The sequence below is a fragment of the Anomalospiza imberbis genome, chromosome 2, assembly GCF_031753505.1.
Source record: "Anomalospiza imberbis isolate Cuckoo-Finch-1a 21T00152 chromosome 2, ASM3175350v1, whole genome shotgun sequence".
In the NCBI taxonomy this organism is placed as follows: domain Eukaryota; kingdom Metazoa; phylum Chordata; class Aves; order Passeriformes; family Viduidae; genus Anomalospiza; species Anomalospiza imberbis.
Window position 1 is genome coordinate 76,261,375 of NC_089682.1, and position 23,058 is coordinate 76,284,432.

The window sequence follows — 23,058 nt, forward strand, 5'->3', positions numbered from 1 at the left end:
ATAGATAGGACTTGAGCTAAGTGAAAATGAGCCAAATTTACTCTAGCTTTATGTTTGAGGTGGTGCCATAGAAATCTCAAATCCAGTGTGTCTCTGGAGCTGTGTGCATGGATACAGGACAGCTGCACAGAGAAGTTAGGTAGAGTTAAAGCAGGGAGAGAGCTTAGTCTGGGGTGGGTGTTGCATGAGGGGTCCCCTGAAGGAGGAGGATGGGTACCAGTGTGGGTAGAGGTGCTTGAAGGAAGGTGCTGGGCATCTGAATTGTACTGCAAAGTCCTGAGACATAAAGAACAGGTCTTCAAGCCTGCACAAGGCTGGAAACTGCTGGGGGTGTTTGGAAGTGGAGAGAAGGGCCAGCTCCCCCTGATCCCCCTTCTCCTCCCTGATCTCCTTTCACTCTGTGAGACTCCTACAAATGACCTGTGTCTAGAGACAAGTGGAAGTGGTAGGTAGGCATTTCTGTTGTGCTCAGCTGATGATACTGTTTTGCATGGGCTCAGGCTGTGGGCCATGCTTCTGCTGCTCTTCCCCTCTCTGCTGCCGTCCTCAGTTCCAAATCTTGAGGAAACTGTCCCAGGAGCCAGTGGCAACAGCCATGCCATCCGCTGTCACCCCCAGGCAGCTCACTCTGTTGTCGTGGCCAGAAAGGATTCCTGTGGCGGGAAAGAAGAGAGGTCAGGGAGTGAAGGGGGGCCTGTGAGAGGTGACAGGGGTGGCCCTGCTGAGGACACACATCGCAGGCTGTGCCTACGCGCCGTGTGTGGCCCTGCCTGTTCCTGCACAGCCTCTTACAGTCAGTACGTGGAGAATAGGAGCAAACGTGCCGAAGAACTTTTTTGTGTGGCGTACAGCCACCACCCAAAGGCTTCTTGGGAAGGTATGGCCAGCTGAATCCTCATACAACTGCTTTCACCCTGGAGTGACGCTCAGACTAAGATAGGATGGGGTCCTTGATAAGGCTGAGAAAAGCAATGCTGTTGGTGGGCTGTGTTTCATGACTTTTCAGAGGGTAGGGGCCACTTCTGAAAGAAAAATGCTGTGTGTTCTGTGTCTGAGCATCACAGAGTACCCAAAGATGTTGGATGGAAGCCCAGGTGCACACTTGGCTTTGTGCCTGGCCACCAAGTGGCACTGTGAGTACCTGGAACTAGCAGACTAGGAGGAAGTAGGATATTCTTTTATTCTTTTGATTCTTGTGAGCAGTTTTAGCTAATAGGAACCTTCTTGTCCCCCTTGAAACAATGTTGTTTAAAGGCTTGACTTCCTTAACGTCAAAAACAATAGCTCTTCTAGGCCAGTGAGAGTTGTCCTAGTTCTGGCATGCTCCCTAAGCGTGAGGGAGCTTTGTTGGGTTTCAGTCAGTATAGGATGTCTTCCTATGTTTAGGAAGAATAAGTGCCTTGTTATCCCTAAGGCAGGGACAGGAGGCCTTGCAGGGAGGGAAAGAGGGACCTCGAGGAGCCACTCACCCACACGCTCTGCTTTCAGCGAGTCCCAGATGTTGCAGTTGAAGTCATCGTATCCAGCAAACAAGAGCCGGCCACTGCGGGAGAGGGCGATGGAAGTGATTCCGCAGATGATGGTCTCATGGGAGTACATGATGAGCTCCTGGTCTGCCCGCAGGTCAAAGAGGCGGCAGGTGGCGTCATCGGAGCCGGTGCAGATGGCTTCGCCATTAGGGAAGAACTGGGAAGGGCACACATGGTGTTTTAATGAGGTTTTCCTCAGATCCTGATGGAATTCCTCAAGTCACCACCCCCCTGCTAACTACCAGGAAGGCTCGGAGGCAGGAAGACCTGGTGGGGCCAGACACTGGATCATAAAATATGAGTCTGCTGAAGGGGAAGACTAATACTTCTTGTAAGGCCTAATAAACCCTTTCCATGCCAAGGAAACAAATGGCCTAAGCTGTTGCAAGATATCTCAGTGCTTGAGAAAGGATTATTTTAACTCTAGCTGTTAGGCTGGCCTTGACAAGTGTCCACCCATTATCCCCCAGCTGAGGTCTGACATAATTCTGGCTACCAGAGCCTTCCTCTGTCTGATCCTCATATCCCAGCCTTCTCATACATGCTCATTTTCTGTGGTCTTGTTCTGAGGAGTAAATAAAGGCTCCTCAGGAGCAGGTATGGCAGAAAACCATGTGGCTGGCAATGTAGCCATAGGGCAACTGAGAAAGTGACACTAATTGATGTCAGTGGAAGGTGGTTTGAACAGCAGACTGCAGGGAGCTGGCATTTGGTTAGCTTCACGGATTAGTCTGCCATGTGTCTTGTCCTGCCATCTCTGCAGCTCTGAGAGAGGGGCTTCCTGCCAAATGTCTGAGCTGCCTTCCATGAAAATTTAATCTTCAGAAGATCTTCCTGTGATCCTACCTCTTCTGTCTGGAGCTGACCTCAGCTGAGTTAGGTATTCCTGCTGCCTCACTTGTGTCTTGCGCCAGAGCTCCTGGAGCCTGCCTGAACCACAGTTCCCAACAGCTGCTGCGAGCAAAGCTGGACCAGCACCTGTGTCAGGGTGCTCAGCTCCACAGACCATGGTGTGCTGCCTGTCCAAGACTTGGATGCTTTGGTGCCTGGGGAGAACCCTCCTCCAAACTTCAGTGAACTTGGGCACTCTCTGCTTCAGGCTGGATCATGGGGCCAAGGTCTAAGACCCTTGTTACCCCAAAGACTGTGACAGCTTCTTTCAACCTTGTCCCAAGGCTGTTTCGGAGCTGTTCCACTCCCATTTTCCTCCCTAGCGCTGTGCAGAGAGCATACGTACGGAGATGGCGTTGATGTCGGACTCGTGCCCTGAGAACGTCTGACGGCAGGAGCCCTCCCGCACGTCCCACAGTTTGGCAGTAGCATCACAAGCCCCGGAGATGAAGAGTTTGAAGTCAGGGGAGACAGCCAAGCTCATGCAGTCTCCAGTGTGACCAATGAACACAGTCTTCTGCTGCCCTGTCTCGATGTCCCAGAGCGCGCTGCAGGAGAGGAGAAGAGAAGAGAGAACGTCTCAGAGCCAGCCCAGGCAGAGCAGACCTACAGCCAGGCTGAAGAGCTGTCCCACTCGCAAACAAAAGGAGGGAAGCCATGGTTACTGCACGAGAAAATGGGTGAGAGCATCCCTGGAGTCAGCTGTATACAACAGGTGATATCTTCACAGCTGTTGTTGGCAATACCTTTGCCAATACAGAGTTAGACTAAGGCTGGGGGTGTGTGAGGCTTGGCATATTCCCATAAGTGTAACAGCTGAAGGGAATACTGAGAGACAGTAAGAGGGACACAAACAGAAAAAAAATAGAAAACAGCTGAAAAAGGTCTTCTGTGTCCATGCTTGTAAGATGCAAAGCTCTTGCTCCAGGGGATCCCACACCACAGCCAGGCAAACAAACCCTGTGTAACCCTGATCTCTGACAGAAATGCCACATATCCTTGGTCAAAAGGTTATTCCAAAGCAGGTATTGGGATGGGGTGGGGTGAATAAAGACTCAGGACTGTTCAGAGTCACAGCACAGCGAGCCCTAAGAACCAGGAACCAGAGGATCAAGGCACTGCGCCTCTGCAGTGTCCCTTGCACAGAGGGCAAGACTTGAAAAGTGGAGTATGGGTGCTCCACATAAAATTAAAACTCCTTCTGTCCTGGTACAAATGACACTACTCTTTGTGAGAGCTGTTGACATAGTCCCTACTGCTTGACCTGGCTTCAGCTGAGAAAAGAAGCATCTGTTCTGCCAAGGGAGGAAGAATGGATCAGGCTTCCTAAGGTGCTCCATGTGGCCTCCCCATGTAGGAGCAATTCTTCCTTAGACAGTGGAGTGCTGAAGAGCACAAGGACTGCACTTGCTGCTGTGCTAAGCGCAACAGTCATGTCACTAGGATGCAGGAGGGAGCACTCACCATGTGGTATCTCCAGAGCTAGTCACAATATTGTTGTCATCAAGAAATCGGCAGCAGGAGAGGTATCCTGGGAAGCAGGAACAAGCAAATGTGAGAAAAAGGGGCAGGGATAGAAGGGTGAAGTTTGGAAGCAGGGGGCACCCAGTTGCAGGCAGGCAGCGCACACACCTGTATGGGCTGAGAGCTCCCTGCTCACTTTGACGTTGCCTTCACGAGACTTGAGGCTGTAGATGGAGCACATGTTGTCAAGGCCTCCACAGGCCACAAAATTGCCAGAGGGGGCATAGGCACAGGTCATGACCCAAGAAGAACGCAAAGGGATGGCATGAACCTGGGAGGACCAGAAACCGTGTCAGGGCTCTTGGCAGCAGAGAGAACAGGTCAAGGACACCAGCTCCAAGGGGACCCACTCCAGCATCCCGGGTTGCAGCCACCTGACTCCTACCTTGTTAGTTGTGTATGTGTCCCACACAATCAGTTTTCCATCTTGTGAGGCACTGACCATAAGTCTGTGAGAAAGGAACAAGATCATGTTAGTAGCTTTCTTCCCATCAGAGCTTTCCTTCCCATCTCACCCATGTGCTGTCCTACACCCAGCAGATCAGCAGCAGTGCTCTCACTTGGAGTCCGTGGACCAGTGCAAGGCATAGATCTTAGCCAGGTGTCCCCGCAGGGTCCTTCGGGTCCGCATCTGGATGCGTCCAACCACCTCCATTCCAGACACAATCTAAAGAAAGAGTGGTGGGAGAGAAAGAATTTATCTTGGACTACCAGAAGCTTTACTGCTTTCCACATCTCTGCCTCCTAACTCCTTCCTGACTGGGCAAAAGCCCCTCAGAGTGGTGCTAGCTTGCCCAGGCAGCCCTGTCCCTTACCTGAGCAAGTGTTGTGTCTGCGCAGGCTTTCCGGGCATCCTGGAGAAGAGACAACAGCAGATGAGAGAGATTAAAAACATGCGGGGAAGGCAATGACAAGTGAAATTTGGGGTCATAGTCTGAGGGCTACTAAAAGTAGGAACTGTGGCTTTGCTGTGTTTGGATTGTGGCCAGCATAGGGGGATCTTTGTCTATGTCAATTGTCAGGAAGGTGAGCCAAAATTTGCTCAGCATCCTGTTTGCTGTGCTACACCCTTTCCATAGACCCTCCCACCTGACAGAATACCAGCTGTCTCACAGACAGAGGAGATCCTGGGGATTCACTGTACTCTTGGGACCCCTGTCCCCTCTTCTCTCCCTTCCCCTACTGCTCTTCCCCCCACCATGGTGGGAAGATCTCCATAGCATTTAAAGGGCTGTGGAGAGCTGCAGAGGGCTCCAAGTACATAGATGGAGAAAGCCCAGCTCCAGCTTGCGGCTGAGGAGGAAAGTTTGGGCATGCAGTGGTGGGGTACACACGCTCTCAGCAGCTTCATGACTATTGCCAGCATTACCGCAATCTGTTTCTTCAGCTGCTCAGCCTCCTGCTTCATCTGCTCCATTTCCCCCATCTTTCTGACCTAGGAGTGGCTCCTCTGCGTGGGGCAGCCTGGATTCTGGGGAGAGAGATCAAAGGAGAGAGGTGTGAGTTAGATAGGACACCAGTGTGACTGCTCAGTTACGGAAATGTAGGTATCTCTGATAAAGGATTGGTGACCATTTCTTGGCTGAATACTCAGTCATGTCATGTTGTATCTGGCCACAGCCCTTAGCATTTAGGAAGATTGCGTTGGGCCTGGTCAAAGGTCTGCTTTGTCTTGGATCCTGCTTACACATACACATACGGAAGCTAAAGAACTCCAGAGCCTCTTGCTGAGGTTCTGGCCACACTTGTCCACTCGTTTTTAACCTCTCCATTCCAGGCCCTGGGTCCTCTTCATCAGCTTCTCCCTGCTCATGGCCAAGCTGTCCATCTCAGCTCCAGGAGGAAGAAACTTGATGGGGGGAGCCCATTGCTATTTCCTACTGTTTGTCCTAAGCAAAGCCTCACCAGGTAGGACCAACCAACTCTCTGACCACCAAGAAAATCTACAGAGCTGTTGAGGTACTCTCTCAGGGTTCACAGTTTCACATCAAAAACCAAACCAAAATAAAATAAAAAGAAAGGTGGATGCCTAGGGAAGGATCTAAGAATAACATAAGCCGATAGGGGTACATTTCCTACTTGCCCAGCCCTAGCTTTTCACTGATGTCCAAAGCTAGAGCAGCATTACTGTATGCAAGTCCTTGATGGACTTTTCTGCTGTGCATTTGTCCACACCATTTTTGTGCCCATGCCAAGTTCAGCCTCCTCAGTACCCCATGGTGATGACTTCCACAGCTGGGTGGCAGGCTCTGCAAAGAAGTTCCTGCTTCTATCACTTCCTGGTGGCACTAGCTCCACTTGACAGTAGCTATATTTTGAGTTGCTGGAAGAATCAGCAAATAACTGGTCTCTATTCACCTCTGCATCGCTCGGTATTTTATACATCTTTGTCATATCCGTCTCTTTTCCAGACTGCAGAGCAAACTTAGTCATTCCTCCCGTGTAAGCTGTTACATCCTATTATCTCTGTTGTTCTATGAGCTTTTTTTCAGTTGTTTACAGAGCAGAGATGATACATTTTTGCAGGGAGGGCAGGGAACCAGAACTGTAATCCATATTCAAGATGCAGGTGCACTGTATTCTTATACAACATCTCTCTTTCCTTCTCTTTCTTGTTATGTGCACTTAAATCTTCACCAGCGATTCTAGCATCTCCCACTTTTAGAAACAAACGTGATCTTTAATTGCTCCAACATTTCACCTGGATAGATGTGAGTGTCCAGAGGTGCTCCAGGTGTTACCCAAGAAATGTTCCAGCAGCATCTGCAGAATTTCTCCCAGTCCCTACAGGTCACATCACTTCCATCCCTGTTGCCTGAAGGCCTCACTTCCTCCGGTCAGTGGGGCTTTGGGTCCTTCCGTGCCAGACTTGCTCTCTTGCTGTGGGCAAGCACATCCAGACAGCTCCCAAGTCCCACCTTTGCTTGCTGCTTCATAGAGCACTTAGAGTTTCCTTTAAGAATTCCTTCCCTTGAATGTCTCAATGGCTTTCCTTTGATCCCCGAGGCACAGTGAGTTTTTGCTTGTTCAATGATTCCTGAGGCATGGCTTTGAGTGCAGGAAAGAGAACGAGATACAGGTCTCCTCTAGCTCCTGGGAGGCTATCCCAGCAGGAAGCTATTTCAGGATATACTTTGCAGAGAGAAACTTGTGCCTGCTGCCTGCAGGGCTGGATAGAGCCACAGCACTGCTGACTCTTCCCTGCTCGCTGCCCATGCACTGGATGGGGCTGCCAGCCCCAGCAAATGGTGAGAGGGCAGCACTGGCAGGGCCCAGAGGAAGGTGCCCCAGCCATGGCCTGGAGCTGCCAGTCTCAGCCTCCTGCAGCTACACTGAAGGACAGGAACAGAGCAGCACCTCAGCTGGGCCCATTCCACTGGTTTTCCTTCTCTTATTCCAACAGAGCAGTGATGAAGGGGCTCCTTCCAGCAAGGATATACAGCTGCACCTCATTGAGTGACCCTGGCCATGAAAGCCCACCTTCATCCACTTCCCCTCCTTTGGGAAAGGGCTGGCATTCCACTCCACCTCTCAGCTCAGACAGAGCAGGGAGATGCTGGGGAAGGCCTTGCAGCTTTTAGTCAGAGGCTGCACATCCTCCTTATCCTGTGGTGTTTGCCCCTCAGTTTCAGTGTACAGTGAGGCTGCAAGGCTCCGTGCAGCTCTGGTCACAGCCTACAGCACACCAAGTGGCACACCTGAACTTCCAGCCACCCTGTGCAGCTGTCCCTACCATTGTGGCCCACACTTTGCCCTTTTTCAGTGTTCCTCAGGACTGATCCATCAATCCTAAGCATTGGATTGCCTTTTCCTGCTAGGTAACCTCCTGCCTCTCTCTCCTTCCAGCTTCCTTTGTTTGGTTCCCAAGTTCTTCAGGCTGCTATTTCATATACCTTTGGCTCTCTGAGATCACTGTCCATCCACCTGCCCTAATTTTTCTTTGTAGACTTCTGGTTTTGCCCACCCAGACCTGCACAGAGATGGGAACCTTGTTCTCCCTCCCTTCCAATTTCTGCTCCCAGTGAAACTGGCTGTACACGTCCTCCTCATTACCCGTTGGATCCCAGTCTTCCTTTCACTGCTCCTGCTTTTTCACTACTCTCTTCCCTTCTCTGGTTGTTTCTCAACTCTGGCACTAGCAAGGGAATGCCAGTTCACTGCTCTGTAAAGCTGAACGACCAGATGAGGGGCTTTCACAGCCACAGGCAGATCAAACAGCAGGGGCAGGATGCCGAGGACGGATAAAAAGGGCTAAATATAGAGAAGGTGCAGCTCAGGACTGTGTCCGAACCTTTAAATCCCTCTGAGGGAGCACTTTAAATGAAGTTGGGAATTGTTCTCAGCCTCAGAAGGACAAGGAGCCACAGATGAGTGATAATAATAGCTCCATCTTTTGCTTGTTGCCTCCATCCGTCACGTCCCAGTGCAATTTGTGGAGAATGAGTTATCCCCAGTGTAGTACAGCTGCCTCCCAGGAGGACCAGGGCAGGTGTGCAAAAGTGCAGCTTGTTATGGTCATGTAAATTTAGGGCAGGAAATGGGAGGAACAAAATGGGGGAAGAACAGAGGAAAGGGAAATGGAGTTTGGCCAAGGCATGTTCCTGCCCTGACCAGCAGGACCTTAGGTCTACACATTTCTAGTGGATCTAAGAATCAGCTCACAGTTGCTCATGGTGGTTGCCCAGGCTAGTTTTAATGGGAAAGGCTTCTAAATGGTGCACACTTGGTCCTTTCTGGAAGTAAGGGCTCTTTCAGGTGAATCCTAAGCAGAAGAGGAAACCAAGTCCTTAGGTACCTTCAAAAGAAACAATTCACCATTCTCAGGACAGCTACTGACAGGACGACCTTGGCACCTGTTCCAGAGTTTTGCCTCCTGCAAGCACCACCAGGAGAGAGTGGGGCACAGCCAAATAGAGCCTGGGCTTGGTCAGTTCATGCCAGTCCTGTTCTGAGCCCTGCCTTAGCTGTGCTTATCCAGTTCACAGCTCTTGGCTTTGGAAGTCACATTTCACTCCTCCTGCTCTCCAGCATGACAGTTCTCTCCTCTTCTGCCTTTTCTAACAAACTTCTTGCTGCAGCACTCCTGCCTTTTGGGCAGTCAAACCCATCCTGAGCCCTTTGGTGTCTGCTCATAGCAGATCAAATGCCTCTGCTGTGGTGCAAGATGGAGGGGGATCTGGAATCATCCATCTTCTGCCTTTTACTGCCACACACTGACTTTACAGAGCAGTGGCCATATCCCTTGCACAATGCCATGGAGGTGGCCCACCTTGCTCCCTGGGGGCTGTCCCTCCAAGTCATCTGCATCACTCCCTGGTGGGGATAAGGGTGCAAGTAATGGGTGGGAAAAAGAGGCAAGGTGAACCCTCTTATTATCTGCTCCTGGGTAGCTTCCCCCATGCTGCAGGAGTGGTTGCTCTGTGAAATGTCAGGAGAGGGCTGTGAATGGAAAAGGGAAAGGTGCAAGAAGAAGGACTCAGTGGGAACAGGCAGCATCCCTGGGTCTCTGTGTAATCCCTGACTAGCTTCGCAGGCTCGCCCTGGTGACCCTGGGCTCCTTGCAGAGCCGGATAGAGATGATCCCTCTCTCCTGTGATGGAGGTCAAAGGTCAGGGTAAAATTACCCTGCTCTGCTCCTTGCTTTCTGAGGGCTCCTTCTCCACCCAGAACAGCAGCCAGCTGCAAAGAGGTGTGCACAGGATGTGCAGGGCTCTGTACATGCAGTGAGTGCCAGGTCAATCAGGGGAGATGTTACCCTCCCGCTCCAGTCTGGAAACTGGTGAGATTTACCTGCCAAGTGGAGAACAAGCAACCCCATCCCAGTGCAAAGCTCCCTCATCACTGTAAAGACACTTCAGTGCTAACCCCAACTCCTTTCCATGATCTTACCCTCCCTCATGCTCTGATGGGATGAGCCCTTGTTCAAAGGCTGCCCACAGAATCATTCCAAGAAACTCAGGGTCCCAAATGCCAGGTTCACCAAGGTGACCTCAGGCATCGCAAGGAGGCAAACTTACCGGGATCTGTAGAGCAAGGTGGGTTGCAGTCCCTTCTGGATGGGACCCTCACAGCCTGCCTCCCTTGCTGAGAATGGCTCCTCACTGCCCAAAAGTCCCTTGTACCTCTGCAGTCTCCAGTCAGTCCCGTTCGTCCACCCAGCGAGTCCCTTGCTCCCTCTCTGCTCCTCAGCCTCTCCCAGGACTGATCTCCCCATGGGGAGCTGGAAGGCTGTGGACGGGAGGGGTTGGGGGAGGGCTGATTCCAGGAGCAGCGTCAGGCAAATTAAATCAGACACCAGAGACTTGGGGAAATCGGATTGGGATGTAATGCAAAGCAGGTGGATGGGGAGGGGTGAAAAGAGAGAGTAGCACACTGCTCCTGAAGGGAAAGAAACAATCCCAGGTGGATTTGACTCTCTCTGTTTATATCAGCAACAAACTAATAAAGTGAAGATTAGCCAGAACAGCCTAGGATTATCAGCCACCAGGGCAGGGCTTGCTGTACCTCACAGTCACAGGAATTCCTGTTTTCCCAGAGACAGCATGCCACTTGTGTCCTGGGCAGGGTAGAAAGAGGGATGATGCCACCAGAGAGAGCCTGCAAAGGGAAAACCAATGGCAGGGCCATCACACCCTCTCGGCTGCAAACAGGGCTCTGGATGGGGAAAACAGGACTGGGCACAGGGGCCAGGGGTGGCAAAAGATTTGGTGGCATGCCTTTTGGCAGCCACTTTAGTGGGATGCTGCGAGAGGATTATCTTGGCCTCAATCTCTTTTAATCTCTCCCGCAGCTTTGGCCCAAGCCTGAGATAAATACCTTTTAACGGATCTCATCTGACGTCAGGAGGCCATCAGTCTAATCACCCAGGCTACCTTTGGGCAAAGCAAGCCTGAGATATGGACACTGCCCCCTTACCCCACAAGGTGTCTTCATCAACCAGGAACCACCCAGACCCCCCACGAATCATCGGGATGGACATGTGGGTGCTGGGATGAGACAGGCTCCTTTGCCAGGGAAAGGGAATTTGAAATGCACACAATCAAACATTTTCCTGTGACCCTGGGGAGGGGATGGGAAGCAAAAAGCGTTGCCAACACAAGTTTCCCGAGCCTGCATGTTAAGAAGCATCAGGATTCAGATTGAGGAAGGACTTCCCTTTCTGTGGAGCAGGGGCCCTGTGCCAACAGTGACAAAGGGGATCACTCACCCACCTCTTACACCACTGGCCCCGGCTCTAAAGATTTCTTCCACTTGAACTGCACTTGGGGTGTCCATGCACAACTCATCAAGGCTTGAGTATGTCATGACCACAGATTGATCTCTTGCTCTAATGCTTCCCAGGAAAAGGGTCACTGCTCTTTTAGATACTCCATATCCACCCCATTCAATTCCTATTTGGCTACAATATAATCCCATCTCAGGACACTAATCCCCTGGGCAGTGACAGCAGATTGTCTTTCTATCAGGGTGGAAAATGATAAACAAAATCTCTCTTCTGCTTTCAGGGACAATTTAGTGCATAGAGAGGGGAAAAAGTGAAAACAAAAAAAAAAAAGAGAGAAGTCTTGCTACAGGGAAATGTGAGTGCACAGTGCTCTTTCTTAAAGGCACTCCTCACCCCTTCCATGTCAGCCACGTCACAGCTGACTTTCTCTCTTGCTCTCCCTTACTGGAAGTAGCTGACATCTGGGTAAATACTCTGTTATCTTTCACTGAGGGCTCATGCATCATTTCTTAATTAAATTTCAATCAGAAACAAGTGTGCACATCTCCCTGGTATACAAACTCAAGCTCCCATCAATATCTGTGTCCAGCATTTGGCTTTTATTCCATCTATTCACAGTCCCTCACCTTTCCTGTCTCAGGTCACTTTGCAAGGTTCTGGAGTTTGCAGGTGCTTAGGAAAATCAAAGGCTTTAGTTTTGAGCTCCTGAATGTGAGACAGCCCTCAGCTGGCACTGAGAGGAGTGGGGTGAGAAGACCTTGTCTTCTTACTTCTGAGTGAGACAAACACGGTGAGGCAGTGAAGAAAGTTTCTGGTGTCACTGACTTCCACACTGTGTCCTTCTCCCATTTTTCAGCTGCTGGGACACCACAGAGAAGAAAGCTGCACCCCTCCCCATCACTATGGCTCTACCACACTAATACACTGCCTCAGGCCTCCGTGGTCCCAGTCCTCCCATGACCTGCCAGGACATGCTGTGTGACAGTCCACAGGGCCTCATGCACTCAGAACTCATCTCTGGCCCGTAGCACCTTGGGGTGCTGCTTCCTGTCCAAGCCAGGCTTCTGTCTCTGATCTGCAGGCTTGCTTGCACGCCTGGGAGCACGAGGCTCTGAGGGGGATCTGCTGCTGCGATCAGTTCTCTGATGTTTATCTCCATCAGGCTGGTCCTGCTCCACAGCCCTCTGCTCCATCAGCTCCTCTGCCTTCACACGTTCCTGCAGCCATGGAGACAGAAATGATGTGAAACCTCCCTGCTGGGGTCTCGACAAAGCACATCCACCCGACCGCTCCAGAGCCCAATCCCCTTTGCAGGACCCATCCCAGGCTGGCCCCTCCACCAGACACCCTGTCCAAGGGCAACCCCCAGCTGCTGCACTATGCCCTGCCCCAAGGGAAAGCCCAAAAGCTGTTCCTCAGTGGGATTTGATCTCACTGGAGCTACTTGTATTTGCTCCTCCAGCATGGCCCTTCACCTGCTCAGCATGCTCCTGGGAGTGTGTGTACCAGAGGGCAATGGCGCAGCGCCTTCCGCGGCTCACGGCCCACACGCCATGGGGGTTCTCCTTGCCAGAGCTGAAGGCTACCAGCCTCCCACACTTGGGATGCACCTCGGCCTGCCAGGAGAGAGACAAGAGACCGTGAAGCCAGCAGACCCCTGCTCTGGAGCACACAGTCCTTTACAGAGGTGACACTGCCTCTGGCAACGTGGAAGAGCTGAGAGCTGCTAGGCATCTACAGCCAGTCTATGAGCAAGGCAGGCCTTGGAGAGGGACAGAGAGAATCAGTGGGACAACAAAGGTCACAGACACCCATAGACTGGAAGAGCCTAGAAAATCTCAGCTAGGAAAGAGTCAAACTCTCCTCTGTATGAGATTTGCCTCAATTTCCCTTTAGCTGCCCCTATTTGAATCTGCCACTGCACCAGCACTGGATTGTTTTTGGAGTGGTGGGATCCAATAACCAACCAGTTTCCTCCTGCCCAGACTAAGTCTCGCCCTCAGTCCTCTCTCCCTCTTTTGGCCAGTCCCAGACTTACTGTGACAGTCACAGTGTCCATTTCAGTGAAGAAAAGGCCTCCACCTTGGAAGTCATCATTGAGGTAGAGAATGCCACTGTGGACAAAGAGTACATATGTACGGTGAAGCTTATTCCTCCCAGGTGCTTCCCCACACTCCTTGTCACAGGTTCAAAAGCAAGTAGACCAGTTAGCAGGAGAATCCATCTGAGGGTGTTAAATACAGCAGTGCCTAGCTCAGGGGAGTCCCTGAGCTGCAAGCCACAGGAGGCTGGAGAGTATGCCAGGGAATTAGCTCTACACACTTGTCCCGTTTTATTTTGGTTTATCCTTAATCCCCTGCAGCATGCATCTATGGCACTGTTGTGACAATGCCCTGGGCTTGATAGACCTTGTTTCTAACCTGCTGCTTATGTTTCAAGGTTGGGAATAATCCAACTCCTGAAAGAGGAGACTGATCAGCAAAGAAAGCCATGTCTTAACAGCCAAGGAATTTCAGGGTAACATTAGAATTGGAATGATCAAAAACGGGCCTGGTGCATGTAGAAAAGAAAATTAAACCAAGAAACTTCACTAAAGTTATACAAAAAGAGAAGTAGTGAAGCCACTGTATAGCACAGGTGAGCCCCCAATCAAGTAGGTGAAAGAATGGACCACAAACTGCCCGGGTTCTTCTTGGTATTCAATTAAGCTGATAGAAAACATCAGAGGAACAACAGAGGCTCTTAATTAATAGGACAGAGAGGAAGAAATACAAATGAACACCGTGGTTGCTGAAGCAATGTTAAGGACATAAGGGCAGTGAGAGGATTACCAGCTCTGGAACCCAGGAAGTTGTAACTCTTCTGCCACAGGGTTTTAATGAGGCTGTGAAGCCAGAGTGGTGACATGAGTGGAGAAAAGCAAGGACAGCTCTCACACATCCAAAGGGACAGGAAGGTAGGGATAATGGTTGAAGCATAAACAGTGTTATCCTGACCTCAGTAGTCTGCAGGGCTTTAGACTCCATTTCTGAGAAGGGTAATTGGAGGACAAGAAGCAAATGGAAAATGGTCTTAAAATGTAACATGGGGGTACTAAAATCAGATTGGGCTACCCACATAATGTTTGAAAAAACAGTGCATTTTCCAAGGAAACACTACATGCTCAATCTCAGCAGTTTGGACTGTGGTAAAAGGACTCAGAATGGTGCCATGGGGGAAATTTCTAATGAAAAGAGAAGGTGAAGATGAGCATGAACAGCACACAGGGACCAGTGCACCGCTGGCACCCAAAGGAGCACTGTGCACCTGAAGCAGCATCACTGGAACTCGTGGGCCCCTGGGCCCAATCCTGCTCAATATTATCATTAATGCCCATAGCACGGATTCACAGGAAAGATCCAGGAAGTTTGGAACACAGGGACTTCATTCAAAAGGACACTGTAGGAGCTCAGCCCTTAAGCTGGTTGGGCAGTCACAACTCGAGCTGCAAGAGGACAGGGATACTCCCAAATATAGCTCAGTGGCATAGATCCCGGGAAGGTATTTTACTATCCATTCAAGTGGAAGTCAGAGAACCCAGGGAGCAGCGAAGGGACAGGACAGTTTTCTCATGGGAGGGACAGAGATCTAACTAGTTACACGACAAAGTCTGGTAACTTTACAATCTGGTTATACCAAGTAAACACTGGTATCCAAAGGGAAACAACTCAATTATAATAGAATTCCCTCTAAGTCTCGTATCTTCATGTAGCTGCTTAGAGATTTCTGCTCTGGATACAGCTACCATTCAAAGAAAAAACAAGTAAAATTTCTGGATGCTCAGGGATGAGATGGCAAGTAGGAGGAATCAGCTGTAGTGAACTGACCTCATCTGGCTGCAGTATGCAACAACTGGCATCACCATTAAACTATACTTCAGGTTCTTTCACAGAGGAGTAACAAAACCTGCCACAGGCTGGGAAAAACATAAACTCTCACGTGGAATGGAAAAACCCAAGACAAAATATTTGCAGTGAATCTTGAGAGAATAGTCACTGAAGTACACTGACTGCTCAAACAAAAGGAATCAAAGGAGCTTGAATATCCCTTTCCTGTAATTCACAGAATTCTGTAGAAGATGGAACTTGACGACAAGAAACAGCTTGTCAAAAGGGCTGGTAGCTGACTGTAATACTGTGGCAGACCCACAGGATAGCAGTTTGATATCATAGTTCTAATCTGTGCAGTCTCCCAGCCTCATTCTGCTATCTGTTAAAGCTGGCTGTGTGAAGCAAGGAAGGAAAAAGGGCAGGTCTTCCTAGCCCAGGGAGGGTGTTTCACACCTCGTTCTGAAGCTGCTGATGCAGCCTTCTGCCTGATGCTACAGTCCTGGATGGCTCTGAGCCAACCATCACCTGGTTTCTATAAGCTAAGCTCATCCTCTGATGGGGCCAGGGATATCTTCACATGATCTAATGCAGGTGCTCTTACCTGTAGTCCCTGTACACATAGGCAGGAGGTTCTTTCCAGCACTCTTGCCCCTCAGGATCCAAGAGACAATTGTCAGCGTGGACAGGATGACTAAGATCCATGCGACCTTCCTGTTCCCCTGAAAATATACAAAAAGGAATACGGGCATTTTCAGTTTCAAGAAAGAATAAAGCAGAGAGAAAGAGACACAGTGAGAATAATGGGAGGACAGTCTCCTGAGAGCACATGGCTGGGAGTGAGGAGACTCTCTGGGAGACAGGGACTAACAGGATGAAAGGACCTTTACCGTCTACAGCTCTGCGACACACAAGGTGTGTGAACGAAAAATGGAGTTTCTTTCCAGGAGTAAAATAGGACTCTATGATTTTCCGAGATTTCTCACTAGCCTGCAGAAGCAATTTGGCATCTCTCCATTCCACGTCCCCATTTTGGGCCAGCTACAAGTGGAAAACAAGTCTGTTACAATACTTACAAAGACACTAAGAAATGATACACGTACACAGCACAGAAGAAGAGACCTTTGTAAAGTCCTGTGGTCACTCAGGAAAGAAAAGAACACATTTTCTCATTCAGTTATAACTCAGGAGTACAACTGTACAGCACAGTAATTATTTCCCTCTCCTTGGCCCATGAAGCCACATCTGTAAAGCTGCATCATTTTGGGTGTCCCACTACACATGAGATACTAGGAGAGTGAAGTTAGTCTTGAATGAAGAGTCCTAAGATGGCAGGAATGTTGGAACACATGACTCAGAAAAACAGGCTGAAAGATTTGGCTTTCTTCAGTCTAGAGAAGAGAAGGCCAAAGGAACATCTAAGTACAGCCTCCTGTCACCTAAAAGGGGATTACAGAGGAAATGGAGACAGTGTCTCCTCAGAGAGACACACTGAAAAGAGGCAGCAGACAAAAGCTGCAGCAAGGGAAATTTTGGCTAGATATGAAGAGAAATTTCACCCTCACAAGACTGGTACAGTACCAGAAAAGGTGCCTAGAGAGGCTAGAGAATCTCCACCCTTGGAAATGTTCAGAACTTGCCTACGCAAATAATCGAGGGATTTCATCTAGCTTTAGCATTAGACATGCTGCAATCTGGAGGTCAGATCAGAGATCTCAAGAGGTTTCTTCTACCTTAATTTATTCTCCAACTCTAAACTAAGCATGTCTGTAGGGCTACCTCACAGGGACAAGCAGTCCCCAAACCGTGCCTCACAGAAGAGAAAGCACTTGTCAAGCCTCCACGTACAACATCCCTGAATGTGATGAGGAGGAAGAAGGTCAGAGGAGACCACAAGTGCTGTGAGGGAGACAGCTCACCCCTGACACCACCCAGAGTGCAATTCACAGAATAAAACACTCAGGTGGCAAAACTCTTTCTGGACAATTAAGAAGGCAGCAGACTCACAGATGCATTTTACCTGCATGGCCTTCAAAACAGTTAACCCTTCAAATCTCTCATGTGGGGTGTGAGGCGACCGTCTTGCCCGGTATCCATCTCCTGCTTCCCCTGCTGCCTGGAATAGAAGGATACAGATGACATGCATTAGGCTGCCACCTCTGCTCCATGGAAACCCTACTGCCCTGCCTGCTGAGGAGGAAAGTACACACATAGGAGTTCTTACAGGATCCTGGCCTCACCTTTGTCAGTCTGAGAAGGTCCTTGCACTCAGACTCCGTCAGCACTCTGTCGAACACAACCCTCTGGGTTCCATTCATCTGCTGGGAATCCATTGTGACAGCAATACCCTCAAAAGGCAAAGGACCTGTTGAGAAGCAAGCACAGATAGGCATGAGCAGGCTTTGGACAAGAATCCCTCAGGCACCAACCCCCAGCCTGGATAAGGAAGTGGAGACACACTATACATTCTCTGAGAAGACAGGACAGTTCCCCAGAAGTGCCCGCTCCTCGCAGACCCCTCACATGCTTCAGGGGAACCAGAGCACCAGATGGGGAAGCTGGCCTACAGCACGTGCTTCAGGAGCCAGCAGAGACTTGGGACTTGCTGGGAGAGCAGCAGGGAGCTGGGGGAAGTTGAGTGCACTGTGGATTGCAGCAGCGGAACAGGTCCAGCCTACTGGAGTGAGGCTCTGGAGAAAAGAAGCAGGTAAACACCTCCATCAACCCTCCTTTCACTCAACTTTCATCAACATCTTATTCAAGAATTATGTCTGGTGAATCTTTTTGCTTTTTTCAGCCCAAAGGGAAGCACTGGATATTAGCTGATGATTTACCTTTTTGATCTTCAGCCTTTTTTCCCAGCCCCTCTGACCTCTGGATGATGAGGAATGCCAAGGCACTCAGGCCCTTAGAAGGCTCTGCTCTCACATGTGCCACAGCAGAGAACCACTTGGGGTCATTTTAAGCAAAGACTCCATGACTGAGCCTTCAAGAGGCTCTGCATCCACACATAAGAATAGGGGACCAGCAAGAACAAGAGACTCTGCACTGCAACCCGTATCATTTGGCCACAAACCCCTTGGACTTCTACTTTTCAGGGAAAGACTCGCCCAAGCTACATGGTCTGCTTCCAGTTTCCATTTCCCAGCCCCTCCCTTCATCTCCCTTTCAGAAAAGTGTTGATTGAAGTTGGGCTGGTGGAGCTGAACCAGGTTTGGGGTAGACACTGCTGGCACACTGAACAGGGATCTGCATGTCCACGGGCTTGTCACACATTCAGGCTGCTCTCAGCTTCTCCAGCCACAATGCCCTCTGAGTTCGCATGCCAGAGACGTACGCAGTAAGATTTTGCAAGATTACACATGCATCAAAGAGGAAGAAAAGAACAGTGAGAAGACTTGCTGAGCCATTCAAGTCAGTCTGCATCTATGCTAGCATTCCAGTGTCTGAGGGGGGAAGACAGCACTTAGCCTGAGTAAGTCAGGCTGACTGCATCCAAGACCTCCTTCAAGCTCTTTTACTCACCCCTCTTCTCCCTTTCTTCCACATCCAGAGTTTCCTGCTTTTGCTTCTCCTGATCCTCTCTCAGGAGCAAGGGGAAAAACAGAGACCAGGGCTGTCAGTACACAGAGCTATGCCCACCCCCCACTCTGTAGCAGCATGTCACATCCTTCCCGTTCCTTTTGTGCCCATTTCTCTACATATTACTGTTCCTTGTACCACCCCTACCTATACTGCAGTCCTAGCTGACATACCCAATCTTACCTGTGTTTCTCCCTTAGGTTTTCAGGAATCAGCTCATCTGGAGTCCAAAGATCCTGTAGGACAAAAACACAGGTGGTCCAGTACACAGCAAACCTTGCACTGCTTCTCCAGTGAATATCAGACCAACCACTGTGGCCCACTTCTCAGGACAGACAAATTGAGCCAATGCATATGGTTACAGCAGCAATTTCAAATTAACTTCAGTCCTGGAGCAGCAGAAAGGCCTTAAAGATCCACCTCATAAGGACTTGGGGGTCCTCCTCATCAGCATCTGATCCTTTCTGGATCATGGCCAATTAAAGTGAATTCTGACAACTGTGATTGTGAACAATTGGTGAAACCATGGCAGGAAGATTAAGATTATACTGTTACTTACAGGGTCATTAAAAGTTTCTCCCAGATGCTCCACTGCATAATAAATCAACTTCTTCTCCATCAAAGATCTCTGCACATAATGCTGAATACTCTAAGGAAGCAAAGAGACTGTCAAACAACCACCTCACAAAAGACAACCCCATCCCTGTCCAGGGCAGAAGCCTGCCACATCACACTGCTGTGCCCGTTTTTGTCTTGAAGGGACAATTAAAGCCTGTTTTTGTCCTGAAGGGACACTGACTGTGACAGACTAGAAGTAAACTCCAGTTTCTTCAGTCCTGACCTTGGCACATGTCTGCAGTGAAACACCTTTCACTTTTTGTCTCTTGGACTGTGATCCTGTCCTGTGGGACAGGGGAGGACCAAAAAGGACAGACCTGGAGTTGTAACTACCTGTCTGGCTGTGACAGCTGCGTCCTCTCCCAGTTCTGTGTGATACTGTTTAATTTTCTCCAACATGGGCTCATCCGTGGGATAGAAGAGCAAGTAGGAAGCAGCACATTCAGCAGCCAGTGTCTGGTTCCCAACTTGTGCAGGGACAGAAGAGAACAAACACACATGTCTCTGAAAGACTTGAGCAGCAAATGTGTACAGGCCAGCAGCACCCAGTGTCCCCTGGCAGCTGGCCTTATACCTTACATCAACCCCTGCCTAGCAGGGCCTCCACCCAATGATGGGAATGAACCTGGTACAGAACAGACATGCCTTTAATACTTATTGGAAGCTGGTTTAGAAGAAACAGATTAAAAGTAAGTATATTTTGAAAGAGAGATGGTCCCACTTCACTCATGCAACAGACAAGATGGGGGTCTAGCAGCTTCTTTGAGCTACAAGTTTTACCAGCTGTCAGACAGAGGAAGTAAGAAACTGTTGGGTCAGTGTGGGGAGGAGCAGGGTTATGCAAAAGAAGGGCTGAGGGATGTGTGAAAGTGACAGAGTGACAGGATGACCAGTGTCATGCCAGGCCATCAGTTCAGCAGGTAGGCAGGTAGGGCTGCCTCAGGAGCACCACTGCTGAGGTGAGATGTGTAGCCTCTAGGCAGGAAGGGGGAGCCTTGTCTGGAACCATGTACTGAAAAGGAGGGTATAAAATACTCAGCAAATAGTTGGAACAAGGTCCTGAAAAAGTGTGCTGGAGGAAAGACATGGGAAGAGCCTCACACCACAGTACCTGGGCAATGAGACTGAAGGAGACCACAAGGGACATCTCCCAAGGTGGCCACAGACTTGAATAGAGGTTATGGAAAGAGTTAAAGGGTGAACAGAAGTAGAGCTCAGGTCAGTGTGCCATTTTTCCCCACAAGCTGCCCTCCAGGATCAGAGGCAAAGGACAAGCGTGGGGGTGCCACAGCACAACCTGCTGGTTTGTGGCTCTGCTCACCCTGGCTGTAGGCAAACTGCAGCAAATCAAGGTGAGAGGGTATGAAATCTTCTGTGGCAGAAATTCTCCCCGGCTTTGTGGCAATTTCCAGGACGCACTGCTGCCTGCACTTCAAAACCTGAATATAATGGGCTGCAAGAGAGAGGAGCAAGAAGGGCAGTAGCCCACACTTCTTCCAGAGAGGAGTGCTGGGTGATGGGATGTGCCCAGTGTGGGGAGCACAGCCTTCCTACCCAACTCTCTGTGGCTCTAACACTACCTGCAATGGCTTCATACAGGCCAGGCTGCATTTCCTCCTCCTCGTCCTCATCCTCCCGAGGCCCTTCACACAGGGCACGACACTCTTCCAGTGCTGACAGGGCCTCTGAGAGTGACTCCTCCAGCCTGGCCACGGCCTGCAGGTACTCATCTGCATCATAGTGCTGCACACCAGTCTCATACGCTTCCTGTGAAGGACAGATCCAGGTCCCTTCATCAGTATGGGTGACACCAAAGGATGCTCTGAGACTTCTGAGTCGCTCATAGGATGGTGCTGACATAAAGGGGCCCACCTGCTCATGCACAGTCAACCACACAGTGACAGCAAATCCTAGACTAAAGCCAAATAACTGTCATCAAAAAGTCTCTCCGTCACACTTGCAGTGGTTTGTCCTCACCTTGGAGAGAAGGCTGCAGGGAGATCTTCCTGCAGCCTTTCAGACACAAAGGGGTCTGAGCAAGACTTTTGACCAAGGCCCGTAGTGACAGAAGAAGGGGCAATGGTATTAAACTGAAAAAGCATTTTGATGTCAGATAAAATATTTGTTGGACTGGAGATAAGATACTTTGATGACTGGAGGAGACACTGAAGCAGGTTGCCCAGAGAAGCTGTGGATGTCCCATCCCTCAAAGTGTTCCAAGCACAGGATGGATGGGGCTTTGAGCAACCTGATCTAGTGGAAGGTATTAGGTGATTATTAAAGGTTCCTTCCAGGCTAAATCTCTCACGATTCTGTGTATGGGGGCCTGTCTCAAGCCATGGCCTTCATGTGGGAATAGATCAGGGTCCCAGACCGGTCCCTAGGGTGGAGTAAGAGCTGCTCATGTGCGGCTCTGCACTGAGCCCTCACCCAGTGTGGCGTGGCCTCCAGGTCTTGGAAGCTGTCTGACTTCACCCCTGACATACGCCGGTACTTCTCGATGTCCTCCCGCATTTGGAGGTGCTGGGGATTAGCGACGAAGAAGGTGTGAGCTGCAGACACGGCCTGATCCAGCTTCTTCAGCTGTGGAGAAAAAGCAGCAGTGCCTGTCATACTCCTGCAGGTCTCTGCTGTTCACACCCACCCCTCACCCCAGCTGCTTCCCAGGTTCACAGAATCACAGAATTACAGAATGGGTCAGATTGAAAGAGACCGTCGTGGGTCATCTGCTCCAACCTCCCTGCACAAGTAGGGTCATCCTACAGCACATGGCACCAGATTGCACGCAGATGGTTTTGGAATGTCTCCGGTGAGGGAGGTTCTCTCTGCTCTGGGCAATCTGTTCCAGTGCAGAGTCACCCGCATAGTAAAGATCTTCCTAATATTCCACCTAAAGGTGGAACTTCTTGTGCATCAGTTTCTGCCTGTTGCCTCTTGTAGTGACTGGCACCCGTGAGAAGAAACTGGCTCCATTCCCTTGGCAACCCCCTTGTAGATGTTTATGCGCATCAATAAGGCTCCCTCTCGGTTGTCTCTTCTCGAGGCTGAAGGAAAGGCTCTCACACCCCCGGCTGCCCGGCGACCCTCCAGGACAGCCGTGCCACGCCGGCCCCCTGCCGCGCACGGCGGCACCCCGGGAGGTGGCAACTCCCACCCCGCCGGGGCGAGCCCGCCCCCGGGGCCGGTGCCCACCTGGAAGAAGGCCACCTGGAGGTAGTTGTAGGGCTCCCTGCGCTCGAAGTCGCGGCGCACGGCGCGGCTGGCGCGGTGCGCGGAGGGCGCGGGGCGCAGCCGCCGCCCCAGGCAGCGCTGCAGGCACCCAGCGCGCTGCAGCACCGGCCCGAGCAGCGCGGCCTCCCAGCGCCCGGGCCCGCCGGGGAACGGCTCCTCCCGGGCGCAGGCGGCGCGGCAGGCGCGGCGGGCGGCCCGCAGCCCCGCGTAGCTGTGCAGGGCGCGCTGCAGCAGCTCGGCCGCCCGCGCCCAGTCCCGCTCCAGGTATGCCCGCACCCCGTCCGCGTACAGCAGGTCGAACGGCACCAGCCGGCCCGGCGACGTGGCGGCCGCGGCGGCGGCGAGGAGGCTGAGGCACAGCAGCGAGGCCATGGCTCCGGGAGGAGAAGACGCAGGAAGAGGAGAAGGGGTCCGGGGCGGGCGGGCGTCCTGGCGAGCCCCGGGCTCGGCCCACCCCGGGGGCGGCGCCGGTCCGGGGCCGCGGTGGGCGGGAAGGCTCGGCCCAGGTCCTGCTGCGCCGGCCGAGAGCCGCCGCTGCCTCGGGGGCTCCCGGTGCTGCTGCCGCTGTGTCTGACGTGACCCCTGGTCCAGG

At 51.0% G+C, this 23,058-nt stretch overlaps 2 protein-coding genes across 4 annotated transcripts; both read right to left on the reverse strand.

Annotated features, from left to right (window-relative positions):
• Positions 1 to 378: 378 nt before the first annotated feature.
• Positions 379 to 10,495, reverse strand: GNB3 (G protein subunit beta 3). Of its 2 annotated transcripts, none has more exons than XM_068181822.1 (10): positions 9,962 to 10,495; positions 5,314 to 5,415; positions 4,760 to 4,798; positions 4,505 to 4,611; positions 4,330 to 4,393; positions 4,053 to 4,215; positions 3,885 to 3,951; positions 2,767 to 2,968; positions 1,470 to 1,686; positions 379 to 653 (listed from the first exon to the last, which is right to left on the reverse strand). In XM_068181822.1, the coding sequence occupies exons 2-10, from the start codon at positions 5,368 to 5,370 to the stop codon at positions 547 to 549; spliced, it is 1,023 nt and encodes a 340-aa protein (XP_068037923.1). In that variant the 5' UTR covers positions 5,371 to 5,415; positions 9,962 to 10,495; the 3' UTR covers positions 379 to 546. The 2 variants fall into 2 exon arrangements, with proteins under 2 accessions (XP_068037923.1, XP_068037924.1); XM_068181823.1 differs by lacking the exon at positions 9,962 to 10,495 and adding an exon at positions 7,425 to 8,332.
• A 1,405-nt stretch (positions 10,496 to 11,900) lies between these two features.
• P3H3 (prolyl 3-hydroxylase 3) lies at positions 11,901 to 22,915 on the reverse strand. 2 transcript variants are annotated; one of them, XM_068181816.1, is made up of 15 exons: positions 22,428 to 22,914; positions 21,666 to 21,818; positions 20,816 to 21,002; positions 20,557 to 20,688; positions 19,569 to 19,702; positions 19,177 to 19,266; positions 18,801 to 18,853; positions 18,561 to 18,619; positions 17,276 to 17,400; positions 17,056 to 17,151; positions 15,926 to 16,076; positions 15,640 to 15,757; positions 13,208 to 13,283; positions 12,645 to 12,785; positions 11,901 to 12,386 (listed from the first exon to the last, which is right to left on the reverse strand). In XM_068181816.1, exons 1-15 carry the CDS (start codon positions 22,836 to 22,838, stop codon positions 12,174 to 12,176), a joined length of 2,139 nt encoding a protein of 712 aa, XP_068037917.1. In that variant the 5' UTR covers positions 22,839 to 22,914; the 3' UTR covers positions 11,901 to 12,173. The 2 variants fall into 2 exon arrangements, with proteins under 2 accessions (XP_068037917.1, XP_068037918.1); XM_068181817.1 differs by lacking the exons at positions 11,901 to 12,386; positions 12,645 to 12,785 and adding an exon at positions 15,036 to 15,124 and having other exon boundaries at positions 22,428 to 22,915.
• Positions 22,916 to 23,058: the final 143 nt, after the last annotated feature.